The sequence below is a fragment of the Onychostruthus taczanowskii genome, unplaced genomic scaffold, assembly GCF_017590055.1.
Source record: "Onychostruthus taczanowskii isolate IOZ18803 unplaced genomic scaffold, ASM1759005v1 scaffold12, whole genome shotgun sequence".
Classification (NCBI taxonomy): domain Eukaryota; kingdom Metazoa; phylum Chordata; class Aves; order Passeriformes; family Passeridae; genus Onychostruthus; species Onychostruthus taczanowskii.
Window position 1 is genome coordinate 15,462,475 of NW_024498351.1, and position 13,331 is coordinate 15,475,805.

The following is a 13,331-nucleotide window of genomic DNA, read 5'->3' on the forward strand; positions in this document are numbered from 1 at the left end:
TGTTGTGTTTAGAAGCATTGTGGGTTTAATGTAAGGTAAAACTTTTATTTAATATTTTGTGTACAAAAACATAGGTAGAAGAGGAGACAACAGAGGATGCTGTGTTATATGATTGCTGTCCTAACCCTGCTTAGTCACAGAGCCGATTTTATGAAGCTACTTTGTGCAAAACTGCACCAGTCAGGAAGGAAAACTAGCACATTCCAGGTGCAAGATGGAAGCTATTTCCTTGAGTGGAAAATCCAGATGCTTGATACTGGTTCAGCTTACAGTTTGTGTGACAGGTTCAGCCGTGCTGAGTGCTATACCTGTGTTATGGTATGATGACTGCTGAGCACCTCTGGGACGCGTTTTAGGAGTAACATATGTGTACTGTCAATATGAGATGTTTCATTGATATGACATTACATACAAACGCAGGAAACCTATTATAAAACACTCTGTTCTCCTTTCCTGTCTGGTCGATAGATATATAGGCATGTCATATATGAGTGTGTATATCTATTTCTTTTCCATTCCAGTACTCGTGAGAGCCTGGCATCCAACACTTCAAGTATTGTTGAAAGCAACAGACGTCAGAACCCCGCTCTGAGCCCTGCACATGGTGGCGCAGGCCCGGCATTCAGCTTCCGAGCCACTGCAGACCCACCCACGAGTGAAGCTGAGAAACTGCAGAAACCTGGTAACTGCCTGCAAGCTTCTGTCACTAGTGTCTGATAGTCAGCCTGCCTCAGATCGTCTGTCTCATCCTATACAGCAAAGTTTACGACACTGGGACTGATGTTTACATCTTTGGGGAAAAATAAAACGAGCATCTCAACCACAGTTTTAGTGTTCACTTAAACTGTGCTGCTATGTAGACTAGGGGCAACAAAGAAGTCTTTATTTCAAGGTATTGCTTTTCACATTTGCGGCTCTGTAGCAACAGAATAGCAGTAGGGATAATATGTACACTTTTTGCTTCACTTAATTGTAACTGAGCACATATATGAAAGTCTAGACACTGTAAGTGTAATCTGCATTTTCAATGTCCATGCAGTTGCCAACTTCATTTAAAAAATGCCACAGATGTGTGATGCCCCTGGTCAGAGGCTAAACTCTGCTGCAGAGTTCATCATTTTTTTCTTCAAAAACTGAGCCACTGCTGAAAGTAACCAGCCAGGATCACCATGAGGAAAAACAATGCCAAACATGACAAGTCATGACCTCAGCTCTATATGTGAATTATTAATACTAATCAGTCATTTTCACTGTGCATTTTTGTGACACAATTTTACAAATACCTAGTTAGGCAAGTAAAAGGAGGTTTGGGGTTTGTTTTCATTTGCTTTTTTTCTAGGTATGGAGGGTGGGAAGGAGGCAGCTCCTCCTTTTGTTTCAAAAATACGAGAGGTGTTTACTTAATGAGACTTGCTACTTGACCTTCCATAGTCGCCCGTGAGGAGGTGGGCCTTTGCAGAGAGGGGGGAGTGGGGGGGAAGGGAAAGATGTAACTGTCATGGAGCCACAATGTGGAGTGACACGAAATATATTAAATGTCTTCAGTATAATTCACTTATTTTAAAAAGATAATCTAATTCTTGTGTCACTTCTGGTATTGCAACTTGCCATTAATATAGAAATCAGGATAACTAATTCCTTGGAACTAAAATATCCTTTATGATATAAATGACAAGTATGGCCTGAAGAATTGATTTCTTTCTAGTGGAAGGACGTAAATCTATTTTATGTAGCTTATTAAATAGAGTGCCTAAATTAGGCTATTAAAAATAGCATACAGTGTAATGATTATCAGAGAACAAAATTTAGAGAATTATAAACTTCTGGCCTTTTAATTCAGTGGATGTTATTTGTAATTTACCATTTTATGGACATGTCTGGTTTCTAGAAATTCAATGTGTCCACTTGGTTTGCAGTAGAAATCTGAGTCCTGCAGGCACAGTACATCCTAATTGCTCTCCCTAAACTGTTACTCCAGTGTAATTAGTACTATGCTAATTACTGCAGAGTAAATTCTACAGATAGTTAAACTCCAAGAGTAATTTTAGGTATAGGGTCACATTCTGCTCTGTTACTCATGCAGCCTGGTAGTGCAACAAACTGACTTTTTTATCAGAACAGGCAAATTGGTGGAATAATAACAAAGATACTAAAATGTGCAACAGCCTAAACTGTTTCATAGAAAAGGGACATTTACCCTGTCTAGCTCTTGTAGTACACAGGTATGAAACCCAACTGTACATATTAAAACCCAGTATTTTCATCAGGTTCTGGTGACATTTATTACTCTGTATACAAAGTCATTTGAGCTTCACTTATGTTCTCTGTTGTGATTGGAAGTCTTTACTGACAATTCAGCCTTATGTTACACCATCAGATATAGATAATTTACTTATGAAACAGCTTTCTAACTCTGGACACAATCAGTTCTATCAAGAATACACAGTCAATGCACAGGTCTGTTTTCATTGATTTCAGTGTATAATTTCCATTTCATAGGAGCAATAAGACCTTTCAGTGCACATAAAGGAAATTATTGTGCTTTTGGTTGGTTATCAAAGTCACTTGGCCTTTAGCCTTCTGCCTTATCATACCTTCCAAGATGTGCTCTAATTACCATATAATGCTTTGCATGACGCACCTGATTATTCGCGATGTAACTCCAGCCGTACTTATTCCACGCGAACTGTAGAGTCAGAGTTCTTGTGGGGAATTGTCATATACTATGCAGTGGCTGACTGTGATTTTGTTGCTGAGATGAGCTCTGACATCAGTAGCATGTATCAATTCAGTAAATAGAAATGTCAAAATGGTAAAAAAATTTACAGTGATGATCTGAAGTACTAATGGCAGTATTAAAATGTGAAGAGCAGAAACAGGTTTCACCTTTGGAGAAATAATTGTTTGTCATAAGCCAGTCAGATTTTGTGCAGGCAGCTGGTTGTACAGAAGACATAATTCCAACAAAATGTGATAGTACATACCTATAAACTGTATAGTATGTTATTTCCTAAAGTTCCCAGAGACCAGCAGACAACATAAATGTCATATTAATGTTGACATGGCATTGTACCAATATTAATGTGACTCTTGGAATATGGAATGTAAACAGAAGTTTCAAATAGAAACGTTCTAATCTTGATTTATTTTTTTTCCTTTTAAAATCAGCAATGGAAAATAAGAAAATTCCATCTTGAGGTTCTGGTAACAAAACCACGAGAGTGGAGCTTGAGTGCTTTATGTCACCCTAATCCTTTGATGAAATCATAGCCTTGTATTATGTGGTTGCTTATCTATCATTCTAATGTATCAATTTAAAGGTTTACAGAGTTAGATTAGGTTGAATCTGTGTTGTGTTCAACTGTAAAGGGTCAACACAAATCTGTCGGCATTTTGCACACTTAATATGTATTATTATAATACAACATGTTACTTTTATGGTAATTTTTTTTACACATATAACTACCTCCATGAATTTGATGAAATGCAGCAACATGAAAAGTGTATTGTACAAAGCAAGGTTAGAAACTTTGAAGCATTAGGTCATGGCGTTCTCTTGTGTGTCAAAGCTTGCTTATGAAGTCATCATGTTTCCATTGCCACAATTTCCTTCTACAGTGTTAAAAAGATGGCTTTCAGATGAGTCACTTAAAGACTTTGACATGGCTGCATAATTGGGATAAAAGTGAAAGGGAGGCTGAAACCTTCCATCCTCTCCCCAGTTACTGCTAAAATTTCTGCCTGGTAGAACTTGAAAATGTATTTGTAATTTAGCAAATTAGAAACATCTACCGTCTGTGAAATATGATTGACAGTTTGGGGTTTAACAGAAGACACTCTGGGTATTTTCTTGGCAGCCTTCAGATACTTAGGGCCCTATTCTGCCTCCATCTTTGTCAACATTAGTACGTCATGGTTTCTCTGAACTGGCAAGGGTGTTAAAACAGCTCTTCCTTTAATGATGCACACTCTGGTCTCTAGATTGGGTGCATCTAAAACATTTGCTCCTATAGAAATTACCAACAGCCTTTCGCTGGCGTTGCTGGGAGCAGTATTAGGGTCCCTGCTCGAGGTATGTGCCTATTGTTCAAAGAACATGGGCAAGTTTCCAAGAGAAATTAAGCTGGCTTTTGAAAAGAAGCCAGCTGCAACAAGCCACCTTTCAAGAGGGAAGAAAGAAAGATTTTTCCAAAAACCAAAGGAAGAAAGTGGCAGTTGAACCTTACCAGATCACACTATATACAAATCCCGATTTATGAACACCTTTCAGCAAACCTAGTACCATTATCCTGATGCAAATTGATATACAATCATCAGTTGAGCTAATTTTGCCATTTTAAGTATTTCAGTTAAAATTTAGAAGAAATCATTAGCCATTTGACTCCCAGCACCACTGTAAAATGACTGTTATATGCGAAACAACATTCATTCAACTTTAAAAATAAAAATGTATTGGAAAACAAATATTTTAATGAAAACCATGGCTGAAGTGCTTGCCAGCAGTAGTCATTGTTAGGAAAGAGAACAAACAAACCGGTATTCAGAGGCCATCATGAACACAGATACTTTGCACTTAAATCACACCTTTTTGCCTAAGGGTCTTGAAGCACTTGCCTGTGAGGTAGGCAGAGTTCACTGACCCTACTTTTTGTCAGGGCCCATTGGAAAAAGCAAAGGCTAAGAGTCTGCCGACTAACTTATTAACTAGTTGCTTTTTTAAAGTTACTGAAGCAAGTTTAACAGTTAACCAAAGTGTTTAATGTTTATATTCTGAAATTATTCTTTTGACACATTCCGTTTGTTTAAGCAAGAAACTACTTTACAGCCCTGTAGACACTCTTGGATTAGCAGTTCCAAAAAGAATTTTGCAGTCATACAAGTACTGGCAGCAGTGGTTTTAGAAACAGTCATGTTAATTTAAGATTTGTTTTTCAAATACATTTTGTAGTGCTTTTCCCAACGCAATTGTCCAAATTGTTGTGCTGAGAAAGCAAGTGGCACTCCTAATCTGGTGACATACCCACAGTTTACAATTCTCTTTGCTCTTCTGAAGAAAGCTGTACAGTATTAGAGAGAAAAGTTCTATTTTTTACAAAATTCTTTAAAAGAAAGGCTATATATCTAAAATGTTCCCCCCAGCATAGGTAAAGTGCATCATTACTGCATGAGACACATGCAGTGGACTCACCAAAAGCCAAGCTGGTGCTAGAAGAAAACGGGACTATCACACGTCTTTTATAGTTGCGCTCTAAACATTGGTTCCAGTTATGCCAGTGTAAATCTGGCATAACTCCCCTGATCTCTGAGGATCTGAGAGAGATGGGAATGGGTCGTTAACTCCATTGAAGCTCAGTTCTGAGCTGAGGGTTTCCGTGTTCCTCCCCCCGCCCCGAGACACTCAACGCAGAGAAGGAGCAGAAGGCCACGCACCTGGCTTTGGAAGGGCAGCCTGGGCTGAATCCCTGCTGGAATGCACAGCCACCCGGCCGGGATCCGCCCCTGGCCTTGGAAGGGCAGCCTGGGCTGAATCCCTGCTGGAATGCACAGCCACCCAGCCGGGATCCGAGCAGCCGCCAGCGTGCCCCGCCTCGCAAGGGTGATTTTCCGCGTGGTGCACTGCCCTCGGGTTGTATATCGGTTAGAGCCTCCCAAAGGATACCCACCCAGATGTATGAAAGGGCCCTTGGAGTAATTGGCACAGATGTTACTTTTATGTGTGGAGGAGATTTTAAGTTTAAAGGGATCATAATTCTGCAGGTAATTTTCCGTGAGTGACTGAATGTGGCTGTTGCATTAGGTTTAAATGAGTAAATAAATGCAAGTGGGACTTACTGTATGTTAGAAGGGAGTTTTGCAGCCAAGACTGCCTTGTATAAATGTGTTTGCACTGAAAAAAAAAATTAAAAAATTACTTGGTCTCTGGTTGCTGTAAAGGTCATCCAAGATGGATGTTCTGTTTATATTGTATAGTATTTCATATGAAATAATTGCAGTTCATGAAATGTCTTCCCTAACGTTACTGATTTATAACAGCACATTTGTAACATGGTTTTTATTGTGTCAGTGTACCATATTGTAAATGATGATTACTTGTCATGCTTAGTATAATAATTTAAAGGAAAAAAAAGGACAGGGATTTTTGTAAGTCTATATTTGAAAGTCCCTCCATATGGTAATATTGTGTTCATGTTGTTTATGTAGTGTTGTGTGAAATATCCATTTTGGATTGTGTTACTTTTTAAGATATTAAATAACATTTGGTTATATGTTCTAAGTGGATTCTTTGCCCTCATCGGTGATTTTTAGAGAGTATACTTATATTTCCATTTAACATGCTGTTTCTCTCCCTCACTTAAAACCTTGCTCAGCAAACCAGAAATCGCAGATAAACAAACACTGTAACAACTCGCTGTGTTCCCCTATGCTTTATAAAAGCTCTTTGGGCCATTAAGAGTGCAAGGGAGAAAATACATCTGTTTTTCTGGCTTGGACTTGACATGAAGTTGACAGCTGCAGGGGGAGTGTGATCTCCACTGAATGTGAGTGTCCAGCTGACATGCACCCAAGCTCCAAGAAATGAGAAGTCCATTAGGACCTCCTGATGCCAAGGGCAACAGGTGTCAGGTCCCTCTTTTCCTCTCCTCTCCATCCTCATGAGCTAGAGAGGGCCTGGTGCACCCAAGAGAAAGGGTTGTAGCAAGGAGTTTTTTTAACATTCTTCAAGAAAACTGATGGCTGCTAATTGGAAAGGCCCAAGTGGACAATGTAACATGCAAGTGCCATTTTCCAACCTTCTACAACCACCTGGAAGAAGGTTTGGGGAAAGTTTAGGGTCCAGGAGATTTGCTAGAGCTGTGCCATGAGAACTGTTGTTTGCCCAGGTCAGCTGTGAGAATTTACAAGATTTATAAGACAAAAAACAGAGCAGCATCTCTTGAAAATAGGTGCTGTCTTAAGCACCTTGGCTTGTCACCTGCTAGTGACACACTGTTCCTAGTCTTAGCTCATTCCCCTTCATCCATCTGCTTCTACTGTAATCCATACTCATGAAATTGTGCATTTTGAATTACAGGGGGAAAAAATCCCAAAACCAGACAAGGTTTGGTTATGGCTTTATGCCAGCACTAGTGCTTTGCACAGCCAAAGTCACTTTCGGGTTTTGGTAGCCTCAGACTTTCAAGGCCTTTTCAGTATTACTGAAGAAGTTTGCAAGCACTGTTTCCCCCCCACAGAGCACTTTGTTTTTGTTTCTCTCCTTATGGTGTGCTCCTTGTGGTATTTTAGGTGCTAAATTAGCCTAATCATTAATTAGAAAGAAACTACTGTTGTCCAAATTTACCACACCGTGCACTTCAAAACTTGCTTGCAAGCCTGGCTTGAATTCTCTGTATACTTACTCTGCTGACAGGTGAACTGAAGATCAAGTGACATCTTTTTGGTCAAACATAGCCTGTAACATACTGAAAATGTCTTGGGCCACTGCTTGGCTGAAGAAGTACTCTTGCCATTAGGTCACGTGTTTCTGCTGAGAGCACTGAGTAGATTTACATCCCTCATAGATATTAAGATATCTGTGGATATCTCACATCTGTAAGATAACTTTTTAAAGATCTCTCCAGATTTTTTCTCCATCAGCCTCTCAGCTGTTTCTTTAGTCCGTTGTTTTCTTCATAACTTACTTTCTATAATATCTTCCTTCTAATGAATCCCCTTATCTTCTGCTTCTTTTTGACATTTACTTTCCTTCAGGTTGGGGGTTTTTTTCCCTACATGTTACTTGACATGAGAGTTCTTCTGGCCCATTTCTCATCCTACCCTCTCAAAATGTCATTCTAATCTTAGAGTGTCTTCCACTTTTCTATTACTTTCCCTTTTTCATTTTCCCTGCTCATCAGAAAGAACTTAGAGAAGAAATGGTGGTCAGTTGCTTCAGGATAGGTGCAGTGCTCCTGTCAGCGCTTCCCTTCAAGCCATGCTGTTGCAGTTTTTAATTTTAAAAATGTTTAGGAATGTAAATATTACCTCATATTTTAGTCCTTTCTGTTCTCTTCCTTCTTTTGTCTGCTGCTCCTGGTTTTTTTAAAGACTATGTGCTAGTCTGTCCAGCATCTCTGATTTGAGGGCTCAGAGAGATGACACAAACCCCCTAACTGTACTGGAACACCAGGTCACATCTGTCTTCCTCAGGGCATCAAGCAAGACCTCAGGTAAATGCTTAAAAAAGCAATTCATTCAGCTGTGCTTTGCAGAATGGATATGAAGAAAATGGCCTCTACTTACTAGACTATCCTAAACTGCAGGGAAGGAGCCTGTGGCTCTGACACTCCTGTTCACTGTAGCTGGTACTTAAAGAGAGAAGGATTTTGAGCATTCAATGATGCTGGGGCTTTGATAATTGCCTGTGGTTTTGTGTGGAGATGGCTGAGCTTGCATTTATAAGCAACTTCCTTCTATACCCATAGGTCCTGATGTTTAGCAAAATATTTTTAGCCCAGCTGTCACAGAAGTGATGAATGAGGACAAGGAACAGGAAATCCCAAGTACTTTTATTTAACATCTTTTTTCTTCTCTCTCATCCTAATAAGCGCATAAAACCTAACCCTGTTCTGCCAGCTATGTGAAAGTAAGCAAAGACAGTAAATAAATTTACCAACATGGCTGTGCATACACTGAAATAGTTATATACTTTGGTTGCTTGCTTGCTTAGGGAAACCTGAAGCCTTTTCTTTTGAGTTCTTTCAATCTCTTTCTTCTTGTCCTTGTGCTTGTTGCTGGTAAAATTAGGCCAGTTGCCTTTTAAGTACCAAAGAGGGTTACTGTGGCAGGAAGCTGCAAAGCAGCAGCTCCCAGTGTGTTCAGTAGTGTACCAGCAGTGAGAGGACAAGCAAGAGCCAGGGGCCTCTCCTGTGGATATAGGCTTTCCACATGCAGAGGTCAAAAGGTACACCGGCACTGGCACTTCAGATGCAGGCAGGGCTGTGCTCCAGCAGGGGCTGTCCTGGGTGCCGCACACACCGAGCTGTGGTTCCAGCTGCAGTCTCAGCACAGATGGGCGGCACCACTTGCTGATGAAACTTCGGTACCAGAGGATGAACATCAGGAGCAGAGCCACGGCACTACAGCCTTTTTGGGTCCTATTAGCTGGGTTTTGGAAAATGAGGACCTAAGTAATTAACTTTACAGGGCAGCTTGTGCACTGGAAGGGTTTGAATGCAAACCCCACCCGTGACCCATGTACCCCACCCGTGACCTGTGTACCACCATGTACACACTGAGCATGTGCTACTGGGAGTGACTGCCAGTGGCCATCAAGACTGCAAACTTAAGGCCTTGGAAATGCAAACCTTTGGACTAGGTGTCTTAGGATTGTGGGCAGTGACAGGGACAAGGACAGCAGAGGGACATTTGACTTTCTGGTTATGGCAGATGGTAGGTGCCCCTGCCTCCACAGTGAGGTCTCCCCTTCCCTCTGCACTGCTCTTCCTTGCTCAGTAGCCTTGAAGCAAATCCCCATTCTCAGCTTCCTCTCTGAAGAGCTGCGGGGCCCCAGCCCCTTGCTGCCACTCATCCCCATCATGGGGAGGCTGTGCTGAGGGAGAGGCTCTTCTCTGTCCAGTTTAGTGCAAGCCTTTGGCTTGGGCCCAAGGTGAAGCTTTCAGAGTAGCCCTATTGTGCATCCAGCTGCTGCAGTTTAATGTGCTTCTTTGTGACACAAGCACATTATGATGATGATTTTAAGATATTGGTAACTGGTCCAGCTGTAAAACTCACCTAAGGCGTGACCCTGGCACAGCTCAGTAAAACAGTAACCATCTAATTTTTTTCCTTTTATTTTTTAACCTGGACAAAGCAGTACGTTTTCTTCTTTTCTTCTAAAGGAGTGCTGAAAATTCCCAGGGCACTCTGTGTTGAGGCAGAAGTCAGATGAAGTCTGTGGCACAGGCACCAGGGCAGGCAGGAGGAGAGGGGCAGGAACTATTTTGTCCATCATGATGCAAGTGCACAAGGCCACCCTGGTGACCAGCCTGAGGAACAGAGGTGCCAAGTCCTCAGCTGGAGCCCTCTCCACTTGTCATGCCCTGTGCAGGAGGAGGACACCTCCAGGCCGTGAAGTAGAAGAGGAAACCTAAAAAGCTCCTCAGCTCTGTTGCTCTGCTGTCCCATGGCTCCTGTGCCTGGCAGGCTGGCAGCTCCCCAGAGCCCTCCCGGCATCAAGGGCTGTGTCCCATCTTCTCCTCCCCACTTACTTCTTACTTACGGAGAAAGTCATTCTATCTTGTAACCACAGTGCTTTATTTGCAAGTAGGTGCCAGTGGACCCTGGAGATTTATTATTGATTCATTATGAAGCAACTCAGGAGTCCTCAGACCTAAGGCAGGCAATATATTTGTTGCTCCTCCTTAAAGCTAGATCTCTTTGCCTTTATGGTTTTATTGTTGTCTGTAAGCCAATATCAAGAGACAATTACCTATCATGCTTTGCTGTTAGGCAGCAAACAAGTTTCACCAAATCACAGGAAAAAAACCAAAGTGAGAAACCCACTAATTTTTGCACACAGAAGTAAGGAAAAAAAATCCTAGAAAGATAAAGCTTTACAGAATGACAAATAGCTTTGAAAAGCTCTTTCACTGCATTTAAAACACTTGCCAGGAGATGGGTGGATCTTTTTTGATCCAGAAACTAATGAAAGACTATTGCCTTAAAATATTTAGACCACTGCAGATTTCAGAACCGTTTGTCTTTCTAAAAATTAGTTGCTTGGGATGCTGTGGAAGAGGAAGCTGCCTTTTTTGACACTGGATTAGTAGCAGGTCGTCGGGTCCAGCCAGTTGAGACCACCAGGTTAAGTCTCAAGACAGAGAAGAGCAGGTCAGTCTCACCTGCAGGCTTGCTTTCTTTCTTTCTTTCTTTCTTTCTTTCTTTCTTTCTTTCTTTCTTTCTTTCTTTCTTTCTTTCTTTCTTTCTTTCTTTCTGTCTTTCTTTCTTGAAAAAGAATAGTATAATCTCTAGACTATAGTGGCATGTATTATGTGAATTCTGTGTCTCCTGACTGCTGCCTTGTGCCACGGATAATGCAGTCAGGGGTGCAACTCTGGCACGGGTCTCCATGAACAGACGGGTCAGCAGGCAGAAGGAACCAACTTCTGCCCAGATTTCTTCCAATTGGGATCTCTGCAACTCAAGGGGAAGAGAAAGAGGGTGGATACTGTTCTCCATAAGGAAGATGAGGGAATTGGAATATCAGGTTTTAAAATCCTGAGAGAGTTCACCAAAATAAAGAGGAAAACTTGAGGATGGAGGAATGTGAGGATATACTTCAGTAGCAGGGGATTCAAAGTTAGGACCAGCAGCTGGAGAAGGAATATCAGTTCAAGACAGAATAAAAAACATTTTCCATTATTGGGAGGCTGGAGGATCCTGAACTCCCAAAAGCCAGCTGAGGTTGGGAACTACATGTGCCTGCCTTCCTAGTTCACACAGATTTAAAATAAATAGCGACTGACACTGGAATGTTCTGGCGTGTCTGTGGTTGTACTGTAAGCATGTGGTGCCCCTGAGCGATGCCCAGCTGGGGCCAGGAGATGGTGCAGCCCCTGAGGCCAGCAGAGGTTGGCTTTCCTGGAGGTGCCCTGTTTGTAGGCGGAGTGGGGTCCTGGAAAAAGCCCTGTGGGAAGGGATGGAGAGAGATCCTAGCAGGGCCCATCTGCCTTGCCATGCGGACTCCTCCTCCCTGCTGCCCAAATTCAGTGGCCCTCCTTACTACTGGTTAACTCCTGGCCTGAAGAACAACTTGCCACCCTTCACCCAGTAGGTAGGAACAAGGCACATCTTGCAAACCTGGTGAGGTATCCCCTCGGCTCAGGCACGTCCCTAAAACACAAGTCAGAATTGCTTGTCTGAACCTATGAGCCTTCTCCTCTTGATGTGTGCAGGAGGTTTCTGCTCCTGAAAGTTTTGGTTACCCTCAAGGTGCCCACATTTGTCTTAGAATGAAATCTTCTCCTTTTTTTTCCCCCATTCCTATCATACATGCAATAGCTTGCTGTTCATTCCCTTGCAAGGCCTGCAAACTTATTTTCTGTCCAAAAAAACATCTCCTCTCTCCAGCAGAAGGTCTGTGATGCATCCCAGATGTTTGCACATGGCTGCAGTCACCAGACACAGCAGATTACAGAAGGGAGATGGATGAGCACCAAACAATTTCTTCTCCTCCTGTCCCTTGGAGGCAGGGAAGTTTTGCTGTTGGCTCTGTTTGCCATGCTGGTACATGAAACCTTTTAAAGATCACTTGAAAGCTTCTCCATTTCTAGCTGTGATTGTCAGGGGAACTGGAAGGGGGATGCAGAACAGGTTTACATCATTCTATAAGATTCATCTTGTATCTTCTCTTTGTTTACGTTTTTCCAGTTCCAAATTAGCCCATTACTATCCCTTCAAAGAGAGGAAAAGTGCTGGCAGAGATCGTCTCCACCCTGTGGCTGCTGGTGGTGTTCTCAGTACAGCCTCAGGCTGTATTCGTGGCTCTCTCTGGTTGCATCCTTTCTGCTACCCTTGGAGGATTTTTGGCAAAAAATTCCTGCTTTTTGAGGCTGGGTTTGTGCCTGGCCAGCTGGGGCCCTTGTCCCTGGCTGAGACCCTGGATGCTGAGCTTGTTATAAAATAATTTATTCTGTTTTAGGGCGTGTTTATCATATGAAAGCTACTAGGCCAGAGAGGGTCTCTGTGCTGCAATGACTGCCTGTGCCCAGGTACTGTGGATGGTACTTTCTCACAGTGAAGCTGCCCACCTCCCTTATTGTCTGGCATTCTGGCTAGGATGGCACTGTCAGGACTGTCCTGACCCACACTGGTGACAACCAGCAAGTGTTGAAGGGGAACACAGAAAGAGAGCTTCTTTTACACAGAAAATTTCCTATGCTTCAACACTGTGCTGGAAATAGGTCCAACAAAACAAGATTTATTTTTTTTTTCAAGAGAGAAGAGAATACTCAGCTTCACAGAGCGAAGCAAGTGGCTGAGCAGCTCTTCACTAGAGAGATCTTTTTATTTAGAGGTTGAAACTGGTAAGAACCTGTCCACTCTGCCCTTTTTTCAGCAGTCTCAAATGAAATGCTGTTTGCTCAGCTTCCTGGAAGGATGTCAAAGCTTAACATTAACAGGAATACACCTTTCCTATGGACAAGGAGTGAAAAAAACCAACCAAAAAAGTAATGTATAATGATCTGTGCTGACAGCTTTTTCTAATAAATAGTCCATATAATTCACAACAGGAAAGATATTTTTATCAACAAACTACTTTAGAAGAACAGACCGATGGGAACAGTCCCCCC

General features: G+C 42.1%; 1 protein-coding gene across 4 annotated transcripts in view; it reads left to right on the forward strand.

The window, feature by feature from the left end:
- The window catches only part of STOX2 (storkhead box 2), a 143,412-nt gene extending 137,146 nt beyond the window's left edge, over nucleotides 1-6,266 (forward strand). For all 4 annotated transcript variants that reach the window (XM_041395717.1, XM_041395719.1, XM_041395718.1 and 1 more), the window contains exon 4: nucleotides 522-6,266. In XM_041395717.1, the coding sequence (XP_041251651.1) occupies nucleotides 522-717 (196 nt within the window). In that variant the 3' untranslated portion in view covers nucleotides 718-6,266. The remainder of the gene's footprint in view (nucleotides 1-521) is intronic.
- The last annotated feature ends 7,065 nt before the right edge of the window (nucleotides 6,267-13,331 follow it).